This window comes from Psammomys obesus, unplaced genomic scaffold (genome assembly GCF_907164565.1).
Source record: "Psammomys obesus unplaced genomic scaffold, mPsaObe1.curated_primary_1811, whole genome shotgun sequence".
NCBI classification, from domain to species: domain Eukaryota; kingdom Metazoa; phylum Chordata; class Mammalia; order Rodentia; family Muridae; genus Psammomys; species Psammomys obesus.
Genome location: NW_026593914.1, coordinates 1 through 20,727, shown reverse-complemented (window position 1 = coordinate 20,727; position 20,727 = coordinate 1). Strand labels below are relative to the sequence as shown.

Genomic DNA, 20,727 nt, shown 5'->3' with positions numbered 1-20,727 from the left:
CACACACACACACACACACACACACACACACACACACACACACACACGCACACGCACACAGATACACATACATGCACACATGACTGCATGAGCACACACACATATACAAGCATACACAGACACACACAAGCACACACACATACGCACACATTCACACACACACATACACAAATCATGGTTACAAGGAGAAGGAGAGGGGAACAAGGAACAACACAGAGCTAAAAGAGTGCCAACGTGAGGAAAAAGATAAATCAAATACTCTCCTGCAGGTGAGTCAAGAAGGCCCACCGGCTGAACAAGGACACTACGGGGATATAAGATGGGGGCCTTGAAGAGTGTGTTTTGCTTTGGGTGAAGAGGGGACAATTCAGTCCATGAGGGGAGGCTTTCAATGAGCAGAGGGGTAAACCAATGTATGCTTCTAGAGAGTTACTGGTTGTTGGGTTAAGAATGAAACACAAATAGATAAAGGTAAAGGAGGAAGATAGGTAAGAGACTGTCGGTGTACCTAGTGAGAGGAGGTGGATGGCCCAGGATGGCTAGGGTCAGGAAAGAGTGGTAGGTGGAGTCTAGGTATGTTTTCAATAGTACATCAATGGATAATCTACCAAATGAGACAGGCGATGTGGGGGGAAAAGGTCACTGGTAAGAATAAAAAGGGGTGGGTCTGACTTTTCTAACCCAGGCTAGCCTTCACCACTGTTCCTCTCTTCAGCTATATTTGGTTGTGGATTTCACAAGAAGCTCAATTTTAACAGTGTTCATTAAGCACATGACAAAATTACCTGGATCATGTACTCAATTGTGGAAAACTGGGGCATCAATTCAGCAGGCTGATTCACCTCAGATATGCCTGTGTATGCTGGAGGGAACTGAAGAGGAGAAAACAAACACTTAGTTAGGGCTGACAGGGCCTTGATTTCCACTTTTTTCTTTGTACTGGGAATGAAGCTTTGGCGTATGCTTTCTAGGCAAATGCACCACTTCTGAACTCCAGCTCCAGCTATGCATGTGCGTTTATTTTCCATTTATAAAGCTATTTCATGATCACGTTAATTCTTACTAAAATACAAATATTTGGCTGGGCATAATGACACATGCCTTTAATCCCAGTACTCGGGAGGCAGAGGCAGGTAAATCTCTGTGAGTTTGAGGCTAGCCTGGTCTACAAACTGAGTCCAGGACAGCCAGGGCTACACAGAGAAACCCTGTCTTGAAAAACCAAAAATAAATAAATAAATCCAAATTATTAGCACTCAAAGCTTCCAATTCTCTTACATGTGTATGATTTTATAACCTCAAAAAATATTTACTATTTAGAGAAGGCCTGTTCACCCACCCACACAGCCAAGTTCACATGCTTTAAAACAAATAGTACCTAAGCCGGACACAGTGGTGCACACCTATAATCCCAGCATTTGAGAAGGCAGAGGCAGGCGGATCTTTATGAGTTTGAAGCCAGCCCAGTCTACAAAGTGAGTCTAGGATAGCCTAGGCTACACAGAGAAACCCTGTCTCAAAAACAAAACAAAACAACAACAACAGCACCAAACTTCTAAAGCAGAAGAAGCTCAGCACTGATGCCAGAACCCTAAAGTTACAAGATGAACATTCAGGAACACACACCATCTAATCAGAAAATTAATGTGGTCCAGTAAAACATGCACAGATCCATTTTCTTTAGGTAACATATTCACTTCCTGCAGAAAGCTTAAAGAAAAGAGAATTCCATGTCCTCTACCATTCAACACAAATGTGCCTCACAAAAGCCATTTCCTGCGAGAAACAAAGACTAATCGCCAGTGTAGATAGAAATGTAAGTTCATGTAATCTTTTCCAGAACAGTACAATAAAAACACAATGTATAAGTATAAACATTTAAATTACTTTATTACACACCTGATTTCTTTGAAAACAGAAATTGCAGGCCCAGAGTTTTGCTCGGTAATCAACTTGACTGCAAGAAAGATAAATATCACAAACAGATATTATATGTATTTTCAAGCTAGAAAGCAATCAAATGTGGATTTAAAGCTCTGTAAGTTAAACAAACATGTGTTTCTATGAGTGTGCATATACAGAAGGATTTGTGAAACTGCACTGTAGGGAAAACTGGCTATCAAGTGCACCCAAAATTCCTCTCAAATATTTGTACTTACTAAATTTTTGTTTTGTGTTTTCCAGTTCCAAGACTATAAGCTATTTCCTTTTGCCTTCTGTTTTAACCTGTCATCATGATTTATCCAACATTTTTATTGTTCAACAATGTAAAACTTTTCAAAAAGGATTTGTTTAGTTTTATTTTATACGTATGTCTGTTTTGCCTGTATGTATGTGCAGCACACACATGCCTAGCAGAGGTCAGAAGAGGACAAGGAATCCCCTAGTGCTGGAGTTTTGGAAGGTTGAACTACCACATAGGTGCTGGGTACATGCCCATGGGTCTCTGTGGAGTACTCTTAACCACTATTTCCAGACCCTGTGTAAAACACCTGAATTTCAGTAAGGAAAAGCACATTTCACTCTTGGGCCACAAAAAGCATGTTTCCAAGTTAGTAAAAATGCTAGAAATGGTTCAAGATAAGCTTCTGCTGCTTCTTCTCCCTTTCTGCACTTAGGATATTAACAGCCAATGGCTATCATTTTACCAGCAGATTAGAGGCATTCCTAATATGTTCTCGATAAATAAAAGCAAAGGGAAATAAAGGAAAAAGGTGCTCTGGCATACAAAAATTTCAACACCCTCAACTTGCTTCAAAATTCCTTCAGCCATGCATGGTGGTACGCTTCTGCAATCTTACACCCTCCCCTATGACGCTGGAAGGTCACACAACCCTAAGAGTTTGAGACCGAGTTATGCCACATAGACACTCTATCTCAAAAACTAATGAAAAAAATTCTTGCCAATAGTTTCCAAATATACTAATAGAATAAAATCTCAGACTGAAAAATTACACTCAACAATAAAATAATTGGAGTTAAATTTTCTTCTGCCATGGCTGGAAAGATAACTCAGTGGCTAACAGCACTTGCTGCTCTTCTAAGGAAGAAAGTCTAGTTCCCAGCATCCATGCCAGGCAGCTCATATCACCTGTAACTTTAGCTTCAGGAAACCTAACTCCTTCTTCTGCCCCCAACAGGTACCCACATACAGATGGTATGTACACATGCATGTGTAGTTATACAAACACGTGAGTACACACACAAATGTAAGTACTTCTTTTACATACACTACATTATCATACAGGGTATGGACAAAAAGAACAACGTTTTTGGGTTTTTAGTGCTTTAAAAGCCATCCCCTTAAGTCTACAATCAATCTAGAAACAAACCAATAATCTGGGATGGAGAAAAGGAAAGAGGGAAGAAAGAGAGGTAGGGATGAAAGGAGGGATAATTCCAAGCTCTTCTTTTCTATCTTCCCCTTGTTCACATAAGATTCCAATTTTCCTCCAGGCATGCCTTGAATGCCAGTGCTTGGGAGGTAGAGGCACAAGGATCTCTGTAAGCTGGAGGCCAGCCAAGTATATAGAGGAAGTTCCAGGACAGCCAGGACTACATACAGAGACCAACCTCAAACACACAGACACACAGACACGACCTCAATTTTATCTGGAGTATCAGGCCAGGGAGGCTTCCATGAGCACTCATCCATCTACTTCTCATCTCAAACTGGAAACTCTTCTAGAGAAATCCATTGACTTTCTTAAGACTGGCACACAGACTATATTTATTATATTCATCATTTTGACCAATTCATACCAAAGTGGATTGAGAATAGCTTTGCAGGTTGGCCTGCTGCAAAGCACAGGTTCATACTGTACAGGAGGTAAGTCTGGTCTTTCCTTTAAAGGAGTGAGGAGACAAGCCAAAGGAACAACCATTCTTGTAGCTTCAAGGCGGCTGGAAGGCCACACATTCCAACTGAAACGCACACCATCTCGTTCTTCATTCTGTTGAATGAACTCCTGATACGTTGCCATGGTCTAAAAGGAAACTAAAGATAATGTTTTAATTACATGCAAAATTCTCAACTGATCTTAAAAAAAAAAAAGATGATCCTAAGCCAAGTACAGTGGTTCACACCAGATATCCTAGCACTCAGTCCCAAACAAAAAAGATGATCTTACAACGTAGTGTTTTACATATACTTGGTCTGGAAAAGCCTGACATGATAGGATAATAGTAACTACCTTCTCTTGGACCCCCAAAGTTGGTTACTCTTCCTTTTTGCCTTACCTTTCTAGTACTGTGATAAAGATCATGATCAAAAGCAACATGGCAATGAAAGGGTTTATTCCAACTTACACCTGGGGTCCATCATCTTCCAGGAAAGCCAGAGCAGGAACTCATGGTGGGAAGTAATAGACCATGGAAGAACAGTGAATGCCTGCTCATTCAAGGCTTGCTCAGCCTACTTCTTATACGACTCAGAACCACCTGCCCAGAGGCAGCACTGCCCATAGTGGGCTGGACCCCTTGACATCAGTCATCAATCAAGTAAAGGCCCCCACAAGCCTACCTGACAGGAACATTTTCTCAACTGAGATTCCCTCTCCTCTCTCGAACCATCTCCATAGAACTTGAAAAAAATTAAAGTGGCTAGAGGTTGAACTACTTGACCATTTCCTAGCTGTGTGTCGTTGGATATTACTATTTATTAGAGTCAAATTCAGGGCCTTGTGCATGCTAAGCAAGCACTCCACCACTGAGCTAAATTCCTTATACAAGCAAAAAACAACCAGGTGTCCAAAGGTAAGTCTCAAATTCTGTTTCATGATCCAACAATTTTCCTGATTCCTTTTTTTTCTTCTCAGTTGAAGTAAATACTATATGAAATGTCACATTCCAAGTAACCTTGTTTTTTTGTGTCCCTGTCAGGTCATGTCACCCCTCCCCCACCTCCACCCCTGTGCTAACTGCGGAGAAAAGAACTGAATGCTAATTTGAGAATCCGGTTATTAACAGGAAGCAGCTTGGCGCTCAAGCATTTCTAATGGACATATGAAAACTATGAAGGGCAGTTTGCTTTTGTATTGAGTCTCACCATGCCCTCCTTTCTTACTGTGTTTGCTTATGCTCATCCTTGACTCTGTTAAACCCGCAGGGGGAAAAAGCTTTCGGACTAAGCTTTCAGACTCAGATAATGACAATGTTGTTGGGTAAATGCATACTATTTGTCATCTAAAATACATTGGCACAGAAGTTACTGAAGGTCAACGGAACAGGCTCTTCAGGAAAACAAGGAAGAACTGGCAAGATGGCCTAGAGGGTAAAGCGCTTGCCATACAAGGCCGACAAACGTGAGTTACCCTCAGATTCCACATAAAGGAAAGCAAGAAAACTGAATCTATGAGAATAGAGGCATTCTTGTAATCTCCATATTTGGAACTGAAGCAGAAGAACCAAGGGAGTTCAAAGCCTCCTCAGTTACACAGGGAGCCCCTATCCAAAACAATGTATTAATTTAATATGAATTAAATAGATATGAAATCTGAGACTAAGGCAGCTTTTAGTGTCAGAAGCACTTGAGAACGACTATCTCCTTTGAGGAGATAGCTACTGCAAATAACTTGGATGAGGGCAATTTTACCTGCCCAGAAAAGCAAATCAGTTATCCTACCACACAGATTCCACACACCAAAAGTCCCAAATACCTGTTCCAACTGAAACGTAAGACATCTTGCTATTTCTGGCAAACACAGGAAGATGAAACACCGACTACAGAGAAGGCACTTACGCACACTGGGGTTGGGGGAGGGCGGGATGAATAAGTAAATCACAGGTGGATACATTTTAATATCACCATATCCAGCAATTACTTCCGCAAACCCCATTAATAATGGTAACCCCTCTTTAAAGTGCTTTACTTAACGGTACAAGTGCCCAGGTCTCTACGTATTGAAATCTGACCCCTATTTCCCACGGCCTCCTTTCCTCGCCATTCTTAACCACGGTTGCTTAATTACACGTAATCCACGGAGGAATTTCGGTAAATTAATGAATCCTCTGAAGTTCTACGCACTTTTTTTATATTACATGTGCTGGGGAAAATGCAGTTTCCACTGCTGCTATCAAACGCTCAAGAGTCAGGGTGTCTGAAGAGTGAGTGACTGACTGACTGACTGAGAATGAATGAATGAACGAACGAATGGACAAATGAATGGCTTAGAAACGCATCCGATAAAATATCTGAGCCGCCCTTATCTCTCCAGCACTTAACTTTCTAAGCAACTGTAAGCATCTGTAGAGACAGTTAAACAACACCTAATCCTGTACTGAAGATCCGGGTTCTGGTTTCACCTATCACAAAGCAAAACTCAAGTTTTTCATGAGGATCCGGTCCTTCCGGATGTTCACGCCACCACCAACACCCTAATTCGAAGACTAAGGAGTCAGAATCCGGTCCTCTGCCATCGGGCACGGGACGGAGCAGTCACTTCCAGCCGGCTTCTGGGTCATCCATCCCCCGATGCCTCAGCCTGCCAGGAAAAGAGCTGCCCCCGCAGCAGCCCACCCTGCCCGGCAGCTCTGGCCTCGGCCCTCCCCAGCGCGCGTTCGCAGGACCGCTCACCTGTCCCGAGCCGCTCACCTGCACAGAGCCCTCCTCGCCCCACGGACACCAAAGCTCGGCTCCGGCTTCCACCACCAAGTCCACCTCAGCTCACAGGGGATTGGCCCGCGCTGATGTACGTCACTCCTCGGCGACACGCCCTAGCCAATCAGAGAGCACTTCTGTGGCTGACGCGAAGGGAAACAGTCAAAGCAGCGGCGCCGCCATCTTTGAATAGAGCAAGGCAGGGTTTTCCTGCACACGAACTTTAAAAGTTTAGAGCCTCGGGATGCATACTTTCTCAAATAGAGCTCCATTTTTTTCCTGCACAGAACCTCGGCGCCTGGGGGGCCGTCATCCAAACGCCTCCAGCACGCCCCAGGGGACACCCCCACAACGCCACCTCTGTTTGCCTCAGAGGGAAGTCCCTCTCGGCGCCTAGTTACCGGGAAGCGAAAATGGTGACGTAGCCCCCGAGGAACCCGAAGTTGTCCGGAAGAAGCCATCAGCCTGCGGGAAAGGGCGAGGAAGTGGCAGAGAGTCTCTGATGCTGGTTGATGTTCTTTTTGAGCTCAGCAGGTGCAGTTACTCTCTCTTCACCTTACAAAACTGTCCCTTCTTACTTGCTGGTTCCTGCGCCCAATAGAAACTGCTTCTCTCTGGGTGACATTTTCCTGTCGTTATCCAACAAGGAAATGATTAATTGGGAACAGTTCTATTCAAGCATTTAAGGAGACTAACAGGGTCTTTCTAGGTAACACAACTTTTCTGTGACTGCCGCAGGCATAATACAGTTTCTTACAAGTGGTGAAAACAAACAAACAATAAAAGTCTAAATAACGAAGGACAATTTTTTTAAAGATTTTTTTTTAATAATGCCTACGTGTAGGTGTGCACATGATTGCTATACCTGCAGAGGCCAGAAGAGGGCACAGGATCCCATGGAACTAGAGTTACAGTCTGTTGCAAGGAACTTAATTCTAGCATTATACACTCAACCGCTGAACCAGCTCTCCAGCCCCAAAACTCTAAAATCTTAAATTTATGCTAAGACATGTTTAGGCATTCAAAGAGAATCCATTAAATAACCCAGTTTATTATTGATTTAAACTTTAAAACAGATCCTAACTGTGCAGTTCTGGCTGGCCTGAAGAAAGCTGAGCTCTGCTTTGCTCTGCCTTCCTCTGCCTCCTGAGTGATGGAATTACAAGCACAGGCCAGCACACCCAGCTAAGTAAGACTAGAAATCACGGGTCAAGTAGATGTTACTACAAAATATTACCACTTGCATTAAAACTTTGTCAGAATAACAATTCAGTTTTTTAAACAAACAGATTTTTTATCATCTTAAACATATTAATGTTAACATTGGCTTATTTATAACTTTAGATGTGTCTGGGAAGCCCAAAGTAATCTCTTCCTGGGGAAACATGTCCAAGTAAAATAAAACGCACAGGTTTATTATATCTAACACTGAGAAATAAAAATAGCTTTATTAATAACAAAATTAATGTAATTTTATTTATCAAAGATTTCTCTTAAGTTTTTGGACCCAGATAATTTCTGAATCAGTAGTTTCTTAGGAAGGGTATTTTTTTTTAATTACATGTTTAAAGTATTATCAATTGTCCTTATTTGGAGGGATTTTAGAGGTATTTCATTGATGTCACTGTACTTGCTGGCAGTGGCAGTGCCTGCCTTTAATCCCAGCACTCGGGAGACAGAGACAAGCTCTCTAAGTTTGAGGCCAGCCTGGCCTACAGAGTGAGTTCCTGGATAGCTAGGACTACACAGAGAGGCCCTGTCTCAAAAACAAACAAAAAAAGTACTTGTTTCTGTAACAAAGGTCCTTTAATTGGAGAAATACAATGATTTAGCTCAATAGGAGTGGCAAGACATCCTGTTCTCTCACAGCAATGGGTGCTGGTCTTATCTCATTCTAGCCCATCAGACATATAGACACATAAAGAACACTACAGTTTTAGTTCTATGTCTCAGCCCCAGAGGACATTGTTCTACCCAGCATGGAAGTCATAAAATGACAGTGACTGTCAGAGAGCACTAATGAACTGGATTTGTTTTCACCTACCTGGGAGAGTATCTGTGGATAAAGTAGTAGTCCCCTTAAGGAGATTACCAAATGGCTGGTAAGCCAAGTTTCTGACTGTTCTATCAGTGGGAGGGAGTAAACTAACCAGCCGTGAGTAAATCAGAACGAGCTGAAAATCATTAGAAAGAAGAAAGGAAAGCTAAAGGAACAGTGCCCTCAACTCAGCATTTCCTTTCTAGGACCCAAGGAAAGGGAAGGCCTTTTAGCTGAAACAACCGTAAGGTGCTCTGCCGTGACGGGGTGGGGCGCACCAGGTTCTGTCTGAAATCCTACAGAGATGTGAATTTTAGAACATGGTTAGATGGCTTGTCAGGTAAAGGTGCTTGCCTAGGAACCGTGGACCTGAGTTTGGCCCTCAGGATCCATGTAACAGAAGGAGAGCTCCAACTCCAGAAAGTTGTCCACTGACCTCCATCCATGCAGGGTGACACCCGCCAGCATGGACAGACACATGGACACACACCACAGTGGTGGTAAATAAAAAATGAATATAATTTTAAATTAGAAGAAAAACATGTTTTAAAGAGATAAAATTAGGGTCGGTGAGATTGCTTAGCAGTGAAGCCTGATGAACTGAGGTCCATTCCTAGACTTACAGAACTACTGAGGAAGAGAACCACCTGCACGTTATCCTCTGATCCCAACACCCATGCAATGGCACACACACCTCCATACAGTAATAACAACAATAGATACAATAAACTTTTAAGAAGTAATAGTATACAAACAACATTCTAAATAATTTACGTAACTCACTGATTAATGAGGAAACCAACAGGGAAGTTCAGATTGAGTCTAAGAAAGTCTCATTTATAAAAACTTATATTCTCTACCATGCAATCTCTTTTTCATCCCCATGTTTAGGAATTATGTGCTTTGTTATGGGTATCAGGGTTTTTGGTGTGTACTGGTCAGCTTTCTGAAGGTACTCTGTCTCTACAGAGTTGTATAGTAAAGCAATCAGGGTATAAAGGAACACAACCTTAAGAGGCCACCAGCACAGCTCATAAAATGCCCAGTAGCCCATGAAATGTCATTTCTTTTGTCTCTCAAAATCTTTTACAAGACTCCCAACATTGTGTCATGGTTAATCTATATTCTCAAACTAACTAGATTTTAGAACCACCTAGGAAACACAACTCTGAATGCGCTGCTCTTTCAGAAGACTGGAGTTCAATTCCCAGCATTCTCATTGGGCCCAGTGCCTGTAACTCCAGTTCCAGGGGACACAACACCCTCCTCTGGACTCCTCAGGCACCCTCACGAATGTTGAGAACATACACAGAAATAATAGGATAATTCTTGCTGAATATGGTGACACACTGCTTTAATGCCAGGACTCAGTAGATGATGCAGGTTGATCTTTGTGAGTTCTAGGCCAGTCGGTTTACATAGCTCCAGGCCAGTAGGGGCTACATAATGAGACTGTCTTAAACAAATTAACGAAAATTGATTTGAAAATAAATAAATAAACTTCCCTTAAAGAATTATTGGTACCTTCATATGGGGTGTGGGGTATGAGAACGCTGGAAAAGTTGAAAACGGTAAATCAAAGGTGATTGACATTTGATGGTAAGTCACAGGGTGGTTTGGCTGCCGGTGCTCAAGCCAGGAAAGGCTGGGGCCTGCAGGTTTCCACGGACTACACTTCCCAAAAGGCCTCAGTGCGGGCTCTGGGCCGGATGCAGTGTAGGTCTCCGAACTACTGGTCCGCGCTAGACAGGGGTCTCCCGCTTCTGCGTTCATGGCGTTCCCTAGCAAGGCAGTGATCGTTCCCGGGAACGGAGGCGGGGATGTGGCCACTCACGGCTGGTACGGCTGGGTGAGAAAGGGACTGGAGCAGGTAAGGAATCCTAGCCCCTGCTCTGTGATCAGCTTGGCGCGGAGCAGAGGGAGGGAGAAAGGAGGCGAGCCTCGAACCTGTGCCCAACCCCCTTCAGATGACATCATTGAGGCTTCGGCGATGCTGCCCACCGAAACTAGTGGTCAGGATCTTAGCTAGCGAAGCAGCTCAAAAAGTTCTTGAGAGTGAAAGGAAAACCTTCTTAGAGCTGTAGAGAACACCCCCTCCCACCCCACATCTGCTGCCCGTCAGATTCGAGACTTCCCAGATAATTTTATGTTTATATATGTTGCTTTAGATTTTTTTAAATTCACCATATGCTATGTAATATATACAAAGGATGTATTGAATGTGCAATAAACTACAAAACTAAGATTAAAAAAAAAAAAATTCTGTGCTGTCCAAGCCGAAGGCGTCTTTGTGTGCCATTTACGCCCCCAGGCCAAATGAAACTTTAGAATGTTACCAGTTCTGAATGATGTCTGCCCCCTGTCTCATTTGTATGACAACCTGAAGTTTATTTTGCTTCTCTTTAAATTATTGTGGTTTTTTTTTTTTTTGGGTTTTTGTTGTTGTTTTTTTTTTTTTTTTTTGGCGGGGGTGGGGGAGTGGACTCATGTGGAGGTCAGAAAACAACTGTGGAATCAGGGCTATCTTTACATGGGTTCTGGGAATCGAACTCTGGTCACCAGGCTTGCACTGCAAGTGCCTTTCTGACTTTTTTTTTTTTTTTTTTTTTTTTGCTATACCGTTTAAAACTTAATTTTGCAACCACGTGTATAATCTTTAAACAACATATTGTTTAATTTGGCTTCTTTGTGAACTTTATAGAAACAGCATTTCACCATCGGTCATCCTGTGCTGCTCAGCTTTTAATAAAAGAAGAAAAAAAAAAAAAAAACTCTTCCGTAGTCCAGCAGTTAGACAGTTTCCTGCGTTGGCCTCTAGAACAGACTTTCAGGAGAAAATAGGGTCCATTTGGATTAAAACTTCAGGGTTATGGCCAAAAGCTATGGGCAAAGTACCAACTCAAAAGTCAAGCTAGAAATTGCCAGTGGGATGGGATGCCCAAGTGTCTTGGGAGTCTCTGTTCTTTCTTCCTTCTTCCTGAGCACAGTCAGCTTTGCTCAGTTGTCCTGTCTTAACCGTCGCGCAGGCCCTGTCTGTAGAGACATGACTTGGAGAGGAGTAGATTGCAAGTGCAGACGCCGGTCTCTGTGGCGCTGAGAAAACTGGATGGAGAACTGCACAGGCCCACATCATGTGTAGCCCCTAACGCTGCCTAATCCACTTCATTTCAGTGTCAGCAAATAGTTACTGAGCCATCAGGTGTCACGGTCCTTTTTTTTTTTTTTCCTGCAAAGTTTCAGTTTGCAATTAAGCTGCTCCTTATAGCTTTTTCTTCTCCCTTACATCACAGATTCCTGGTTTCCAGTGTTTGGCCAAAAATATGCCTGACCCAAGTAAGTTTTAAAGTTGTTTTTGAAAAGCCTCATCTGTTAGATTTTGAGCCCACCATTTGTGGGATGGGGCTAGAAATCAGGAATATCATTGTGAAAGGACACAAATAAATAGACACTAAGAAAAAATAAGGCAAGGATCTCAAGGAGGTGGGTGCAAGCCAAAAATAATATGGAAGATTTCAGTAACACTCAAGAAAAGCACCTGGGCACAGTAAAATTTAATTTTTAACTTTGTAAGCTAGCAACTGTATTTTTCCTGTTTAAGACTAGCTTGTGTTACGTAATGAGAGTTCTCTTTCTTAGAAAAGAAAAATGGGAAGGGGCTTCACTTCAGTTGTATTTCTCTCTCTTTTTTTTTTAATGAAGGTGGTGGGTGTTGGGGCCCCAGCAAAACTCTTTACTAAAACCACAGGACAGAGTCTTGGGCTGTGCTAAAACAGCCTCATCTACCACAGCCTCCCTTTAAAAGCCGTGAACTGCTGTTTACTAGAGAAAGGGGAGGCCTCAGACTTCCAGACTGCGAGGTGCCAGACTGTTTTCCCTGATCACAGTTAAGGCTCGGGAGGGGGAGGCCTCAGACTTCCAGAGCGCCCCTGTGCCAGACTGTTTTCCCTGACCACAGTTACAGCTCGAGAGAGCATCTGGCTGCCCTTCATGGAGACAGAGCTGCTCTGTGATGAGAAGACCATCATCGTCGGCCACAGTTCCGGGGCCATTGCCGCCATGAGGTATGGCCCCTGTGTGGGTTGCAGACATACTTGCTTGGGAAATGGTTACTTTTCTTAAGTCTCCATTGCAGAGCGAACAGTGTTGACCTCAAAAGTGGTAACATAATCTGCCCTAATTTCTTCCTTGTTTGTTGAGGGATTGAAAGAAATGGATTGCTTTTACCAGGTGCAGTGATATTTAGACCGCCTGTGGCTTGGAAGCTTCCTGTTGCTCAGCTCTGGTGTCCCCCTTCACCTCTTCCCAGCTAGGCATACTTATGTCATCGTAGTTCCTGGAAAATGCTAAGTACACACCTGCCTTATCCTGCTCAGCCTTCTGCTAGGGACACCAGTACAAGCTGCCTGGCTTTCCCTTACTGAGTGTCTGCTTGAATGTCTCCTTTTGGGTGAGATCTTTAACTAGCCCTTATAAAAGAGCAGCACTGCGTACCAGCTCATATCTCCTTTATATTTTATTATCTATAATGCCTTATCCGACATACATTGATTTTCTGTCTGCCCCTATTAATAGACTGGAAGCTCAATGAGGGTGGGACTTTGTTCAGTGACAAGGAGTGACAGTGGCTGACATGGTAGATGCTCAACAAGTACTTCCTGGAGAAGAGAGCTTGCTTTCTCCTACCTACCTATAACCCCCCAATCCTTGGGATTCACATGTACCCCCATAATGCTTCTATCAAAATCTACCTTCTACATTAGCCTAGTGGATAAGGAACTAGCTGGTCAAGCTGTTTCAGGTTGAGCTTCTTCCATATTTCCTACTCTGGTAACAAAGGCTGTTCCAAGCAGTCATTCAAGATGCCGTATGAATTTTATGTCTTGGGATCTTGTGAAATTTATACCTTTTAGCTGCATAGATCAAGGGGATTTGGATAATGTGTTTTAGTACAGAACCAGCGAATCATGGTCAGCAAAAGGGACGTTGACAAGTGTGTTGGGGAGGCAATGCTGACCTCAAAAGTGGTAACATGAGCTGTCCTTTTCTCCCGTTTGTCAGCCATTGCTAACGATGTGATACTCTTTATAGCTCCTCTGAGTTTATTAGCATTGTCAGCAACCTTCTAAGAACTGACTCCTAAAGTTGAGCCTGAAAAAGAAAAAGAAGGCTGGACAAATGCCTAAGCTATCAGTGTAAAGGTATAAAGAAACAGGAAACTGACACAATTGTAAGGAACACGTGGCTAGCTTATTAATTGATAAGGGATATTAAGCCTTTTCAATAGAAAGTGGTAGACACACCTTAACAAGCGATCAAACTTTAGCATCATTGATATTGGGACACACAAACACATGTGTCCCTCAAGATGTCCCTGAAGAGATAGGAAGGCTTTTTTTTTTTTAAGATTTATGAATTATGTATATAATGTTGTGTTTGCATGTACACCTGCAGGCCAGAAGAGAGCACCAGACCTCATTGTAGATGGTTGTGAACCACCATGTGGTTGCTGGGAATTGAACTCAGGACCTCTGGAAGAGCAGCTAGTGCTCTTAACCTCTGAGCCATCTCTCTAGCCCGGGAAGGCTATCTTACCAAAATGTTTAATATCAGACTAATTGTGAGAAAACAAATTCAGTTTAGGGAACTACCCTAAACTCCTTTATGAGAATACAGGCAGTGCCAAATTTATTGGGTGTAATAAGGGAAGCAAGGTTATTCATAGGAGACACACATTAAGTGTTAAGTGTGCAGCCTTCATGAATCGGGGTGCTTTTCAGGTCTTCTGTGGGTTTGACATTTCTGAGTAAGCAGCTGGGAGAAGGGTTTATCCTCAAGAATGGAATTGTAGCCCTACACATTTCCTAGCACAAAGCTTCCTCTTAAGACTCATTGTGACAGCAAGGCAGTCTGCAAACAGTGCTCATGGTTTACACGTATGTGTTGGTCTAGATGCTCCCCTGCCCTGAAGGAGCCAACGATGGCTCGCCTGGGAGCAGCGACACAAACGAGAAAGCATGTGCAAGCGGCAGCACAGCACCTTTCTGCCACCGCCCATCCTTAAGTTGCGATTCACAGGCCACTTTATTAGTCAGATGGGTTAGAGACTGCAGACCTCAAAGTGCAGGATTTGGGGCCTTAATCCCATTTCTCTGAATTTCATGCTCTGGGGGTGAGCTCAGGAATATGAATCAGCATGTTGATCACCCAAGTAATGCTGACTCACAGTAACGGTGGATGAGTGCACACGCCGGTGACTGACATTTCACCCTAATCTCAGTAGCATATCCTGCCTTTCTGTGAACATACATCAGACGGCTTGTAGTTTTTGAGAACACCCTGTATTACCAACACTGTCTTTCTTGTCTCAGGTATGCAGAGACACATAAAGTGTATGCTCTTGTATTGGTATCTGCATACACATCAGACTTGGGAGATGAAAACGAGCGTGCAAGTGGTAAGTCTTTAAGAAAAAACCCCAGGAAAGCCCTCTCCTAAACACAGGGCACACTGCTAAGTTACAAAGTAGTTGTTCTCTCTCAGCCCTAAAAATATGAATCTAATAGCAAATGAGAGATTTCCCACCTACCTTTGGATGTCTAGAATGAATCCCGGACCTGGTTTTATTTAAGCCTTTTACTTTGTAAGTCAGTATGGTATCACGCCCTACAGATACGAAAACCAAAGAACTGCTCTGAACTCAAGTCTCTGGTCCTTTGCATCTCTGTGATATTTGCAGATGTCTAGGATGACAATTCATGCACACTGATAGGCTATTTTCCCCCCTACAGGGTACTTCAGCCGCCCCTGGCAGTGGGAGAAGATCAAGGCCAACTGCCCTCACATTGTACAGTTTGGCTCCACTGATGACCCCTTCCTTCCCTGGAAGGAACAGCAAGAAGTGGCAGATAGGTTGAATGCCAAATTGTACAAATTCACTGATCGTGGTCACTTTCAGAACACAGAGTTTCACGAACTGATTAATGTGGTGAGGTCTATGCTGAAAGTACCAGAATAGTCAGGATGACTCCTACTCTGTAACATACCAGGATGGGTAGAACGGCAGCTGTCATCACAGTACTAGACATGAAACGTCCAGCTAAGCTATTAAAGTGCCTGAAAAACAAAACCCATTTGAGCACTCACACTAAGTTACTAGCATGCTCGGTTCCTGCAGACCTTCAATCTTCCTGAAGAGCTACTAACTTTAGCGGGTGTTTTTTTTTTTTTTTTTTTTTCCCTGTTTTATAAGGGACACAGAGGTTGTTTAGCCATCCTGCTGATCCCAAGAGAGGTAAGTCAGAAGTAGAATCCAAAACCAGATGTGGTGGTGTGTCCCTGTGATCCCAGCACTTCAGAGAAAGCAGGAGATTGGAGGGGAAGGCTAGCTTTAGCTTGACCCTGTCTCAGAAAAGAAACAGCAAGACAGCCCACGTCTCCAGTCTCATTCCAAATTATAACTCACTAACTTTAGCAAAGTACAATCCATTCCTGAGACCCCAGTACTTGGAAAGCTTGAGGAAGGGATCTCTTGAGTTTAGGCCTGCCCTGCCAAAGGCTAAGTATTTAGCAAAAGCCTGTCTCAAAAAAACCTAGAAGAAACAAAAACTTGAGTGACATTTTTTTTTTCCTTTTTGAAATAAAATTTTCCTATCTTACTGGGGGAAGTAAACATGACTAAAGGTCCAGAATGTTGTCTTCGAACTCTAAACTCTAGCTGCTGTTTCAGGCTGGATCAAGATAAGTCAACTCGGGTCTTCATCTGACATCCCTGACACCACCTCATCTGTAGGTCTTCTGACAGGTTGAGACCAACAGAGAAGGATGCCGACTAGCAGGATTAGGTCCTATGGGAGTGCTGCAATATAGAAATATGACAAGTGTTCCTGTCTTTTGTTAAACTGAAGCAATATATGTATGTATACACTCCCTACATGAATATGGTAGCCGGCAACAACACTGTAACTAAAGGATTTGCAAATGCTACAAGACAAAGACCAGGTCATCTACTTGTGAGTTTGGTCGCAAACATTTTTAGGTTCTCTATGTAAAGTCCAAAAAAAGCGTAAGATGACCAAAATGAATGTAATGCTACAGGGTGGAAAACAAGGGAGCAAATTGTACTTTAAGTATCTTCAAAAGTAACTTTCCCACAAAATGAAGTGTAATTCTGAAGAGTTCAACCCCTTACCTTCTAGAGATCATTCAAGCATCATTCCAAGATTCTGCTTCTACTCATGTAAAAGTAAGCCGTCCCTTTTCTAAAATGTACTTTTTGTATTACATATTTGATATATGAAATGGTTTAATTATGTTTCTACTCATTTGTCATGTACTTTGACCATATGTTAAGAAAATAATAAAATGTTTCTTTCTCAGTATTTTCTGAGTGCTGTGATGCCTACACTTAATGACAGAACCCATGGATACAGAAATGTCATTTTCCACTTTTATCCTAGAGGGGTGCAAAGCTGCTGTTTTAGCCTGATGTGATATGGTTTCTAAAGTCAGGAAAGATTTTAGCTTTTAACAATAGGTATGTTTGGAGGATAGGAAGACAATCGTAGGTCTACTATAAGTGTTCATATGGGAATGAGTAATAATAGAAGGTTATTTATCAAGTGAATTTATTTTTATCCTATGGCAGAAAACAACTTGCAAACTAATGCTATTTAGAGATCTTAATTTTTTAAGAATTCAAAAACAAAAGCAGAGTAAGTAGTTACTAATCTCAAATTCAAGTAGACTCAAACTTGGATTATAGGTTTGGTTCAAAGCCTGCTGACATTGAATATTAATGTTTTTTTTTTTTTTATTAATTTTTTCCTAACTTTAAAATGAGTTTTGGGGAGGAGGGTCTTTTTTGAGACAGGGTTTCTCTTTGTGTAGCCTTGGCTGTCTTAGACTCACTTTGTAGACCAGGCTGGCCTTGAACTCAGAGATCTGCCTGCCTCTGCTTCCCAAATGTTGGGACAAAAGGCATGCACCAACAATACTCAGCAAAGTGAGTTACTAAAAAATCTTAATTATAAACTAACACATTTCAATGATCCTCATAGGGAAAGTATACAAGAGAGCTCTCTGATGAGCTGTACTAATATAAGCAGTACCGGCAGGCAATAAAAACAGTTCTTTAATAAACCCAGCAGGAGATAGAGGCAGTTCACTGGACCACACTGCTGTAGGGCACCTATTTTGTATTCATCCCTCACCTGCCATTTAGCAAATTTAAAACTACTTTTTTCCCCTTCACTGTTGGGGTGATGGGTAGGCCAGAGGCCTCATCATGCCAGGAGTATTCTATCACTGTGCCCATCAGAGAATTGAATTGTATGACTACTTTGCTTAATTCATCACCATCAAAACCCTTATTTAAAACATTGTGAAATTGAGTTTCATGTGAAAATCCATGTAACTATTCATTAAAAGCCATTAAATCAGACTCTTGGTGTCTGATTTTGTATGGATCTTTTAAACAGGGCCCCTAACAGACTGGGATATGTGCTTTCAGGCGCACAAAATACCTAATGAATACTAAGTGGGAAAGAATGAAGAATCTGGGCTGCATCTGCAGGTTGATTCTGTGACATGGTTTTAGAGGTCCACATTTTCTTTTGATGATAACTTCTGTATATTTTACCTACAGAACAGTTGCTACATTTTTAAACTTATCTATCCCTCTCAGTTAATACTCAGAGTAAAAAATACTTTACAATACTTTATAAGTCAAAAATATTCAGAGTAAAAAATATGCTATGAGGAAAAAGTTTTAAGTATCTATTCTGGTGAGCCAAGGAACACTTCTAGCCACTGGCTGCAAATGGAAAAACTAATGATCAAAACAAAGCCAGGCATGGCTGCTGAATCCCTGCCTGTGTAATCCCAGCACTTGGAAAGCTAAAGCTAAAGCAGGATTACCATGAGTTCAATGCCAACCTAGGCCATAAATTCCAGGTTATCTCAAAAAAAAAAAAAAAAAAAAAGTAATAATAATAATAATGCACAGCATATTTAGAAAGCAATTTGATTCATTCTCCCTTTTATTTGATTTTTCAAGACAGGGTTTCTTTGTATAGCCCTGGCTATGCTGGAACTAGCTTTGGAGACCACACTGGCCTCAAACTCAAGGTCCACCCACTTCTTCATCCCAAGTGTTGGAATTAAAGGCACAAGCCACCACTGCCTAGTTCTTTTCCCCTTTTGTAACTTTCCTGCATTTGGCTTTCTGGTAAAATAAGTCTAGTGCTTATCCAATAGATTAGGTAGATCCAGGTAGAGGAGACAGTGGTCCTACCATGAGGCCCTTACTAGAGGTAGAAGGAAAACCTGTATTTTATGTTTAATCTAACACCTAAAAAGAGCTGGTACCATTAAATGTTTACTCTATAGATCTGGCCATAGAATTCATCTGAAAAAATGAGTTGGTGTGATTTTATTAGTCCTGTATCTCTCAAGAGAAGTCTAATGATGCTATTCACTTAGAGCACTGCAAAATGGTGGAGAATTCAGCTCCAAAGAGGAGTGCAGTGAGAACCCTTTCAGTTGGTCATTTGGTTTATATTTTTTAAAAGGCACAAAGCAAGCTGGACATAGTAGAGAAGGCCTTTAAATCCTAGCACCTGGGAGACAGACGCAGATAGGTCTGAGTTCGAGGCCAGCATGGTCAACAGAGTGAATTCTAGGATAGCCAGAGCTACACAGAAAAACCCTGTCATAAAACAAAAATCAAAAAAACCCTCAAAAGGCAAGACAGTTATCTTCTGTGCCATAGCATATCAATTCACTTAGTGTTTTCCAGTATCTGACAGCTGGGACTCTGCTTAGACCTGTAACACCAGTTTTTAGAAAAGAATAGGAAAAACAAGGACCAGTCTAGAATATGGTAAGAGAAGACTGACTCCCACCCCTCAGAGAATGAATGAAGGGCAATGATCTATTTTTATTTTTTGAGACAGGGTCTCTCCCTCTGTAGTTCTGGCTGTCCTGGAGTTCACTTTGTAGATCAGGCTGGCCTTGAACTCCCTGAGACCTGCTTGCCTCTGCCTCCCAAGTGCTGGGATTGAAGGAGTACATCACCACACTCAGCCAATATCAGTTTTAGCTAAAAGATTAGATATTATAACTAGTCCTTCTAGACAGCATCACCTATCTATTGGGCCTTGGACTACAAAATTTGAACTTGGTGCTGGTGGTGGAGAGTCACACTATATGCATGGAGTAAGAGTCTGAATACAATTAAGCTATACAACTAAAGTTTCAGAATTAGCAATGAAGGCACAGTGAGGTCATCCCTTTAATGCAGAATATCAGTGATGTGAAACATGCCCTGGATAACAGCATTTGGGAGGGAGGTCAGTATGGCAGCGCACTGCTCTCAAAGAGTACTAGGGTGAAGAGGAAAAGGAAAAACCCACTTTACCACTAAGGCTCCAAGTTGGCACACATTCCCATCATCAGCTGTTCCTGTTTGTACCACTTGAAATTTCTTCTCAATGAAACCCAAGGAAAAAAAACCAAAGAGAAATGGCGGTAATAAATCTGATGAGCTTCAGTGAAGATCTTAATAAGTAACGTGAAGTGAACTCCTCACTTGAGCTGTTATCACAGTACTTGGTCAATGTAGGTTTGCTTCTTTTTGCTTGGTCCTTCAGAACTTCAAGGCATTTACTTACTGAAGAAGAGACTTCCCTATTAAACTTTATTAAACTTAATCTGTTTGTCTTCATAAATAAATACGCTTTTCATAGCAGCAAGTCAATATCCGTCATTGTGAAGTACGCTTTCAAAGAAATTTGACACTCCATCATGAATTATTTGCTCTCCAAGTAATTCATTTTGCCAACAATAAGTAAAGTTCATAGCTCTCTATTAAAATTCAAGCCACTCTGTCATGTAAATACAATTAGATGGTGAAATCTCACCCCCTTCATGGCAGTCATCAAAAACCTTAAAAAGAAATATAGAAAGTTTATACTCAAGTTGAAGTTTTAAAATATAAATTCACCATTCATTTAAAGCAGTAGTAAAACAAGAAAGAAAGAAGGAAAGAAGGAAGGAAGGAAGGAAGGAAGGAAGGAAGGAAGGAAGGAAGGAA

The 20,727-nt window shown here is 42.0% G+C and overlaps 3 protein-coding genes across 5 annotated transcripts in view; 1 reads left to right on the top strand and 2 right to left on the bottom strand.

The window, feature by feature from the left end:
- The window catches only part of Sec23b (SEC23 homolog B, COPII coat complex component), a gene marked incomplete at its 3' end in the record, with an annotated part of 32,950 nt that extends 26,287 nt beyond the window's left edge, over positions 1–6,663 (bottom strand). The window contains 4 exon segments of one of the 3 annotated variants that reach the window (XM_055617478.1): positions 786–872; positions 1,900–1,957; positions 3,763–3,997; positions 6,593–6,663. In XM_055617478.1, the coding sequence (XP_055473453.1) occupies positions 786–872; positions 1,900–1,957; positions 3,763–3,983 (366 nt within the window). 3 annotated transcript variants of the gene reach the window in all.
- A 3,683-nt stretch (positions 6,664–10,346) lies between these two features.
- Positions 10,347–17,014, top strand: Rbbp9 (RB binding protein 9, serine hydrolase). The gene is made up of 5 exons (XM_055617481.1): positions 10,347–10,506; positions 11,927–11,969; positions 12,592–12,697; positions 15,005–15,090; positions 15,425–17,014. Exons 1-5 carry the CDS (start codon positions 10,408–10,410, stop codon positions 15,649–15,651), a joined length of 561 nt encoding a protein of 186 aa, XP_055473456.1. The 5' UTR covers positions 10,347–10,407; the 3' UTR covers positions 15,652–17,014.
- A 1,629-nt stretch (positions 17,015–18,643) lies between these two features.
- On the bottom strand, positions 18,644–20,579 carry LOC129684350 (DNA-directed RNA polymerase III subunit RPC6; the record flags this gene model as incomplete). Its single annotated transcript, XM_055617476.1, is given in 1 exon segment — positions 18,644–20,579. A coding segment is annotated over 1 exon segment (78 nt), but the record flags the coding sequence as incomplete, so codon positions are not given.
- Between the last annotated feature and the right edge of the window lie 148 nt (positions 20,580–20,727).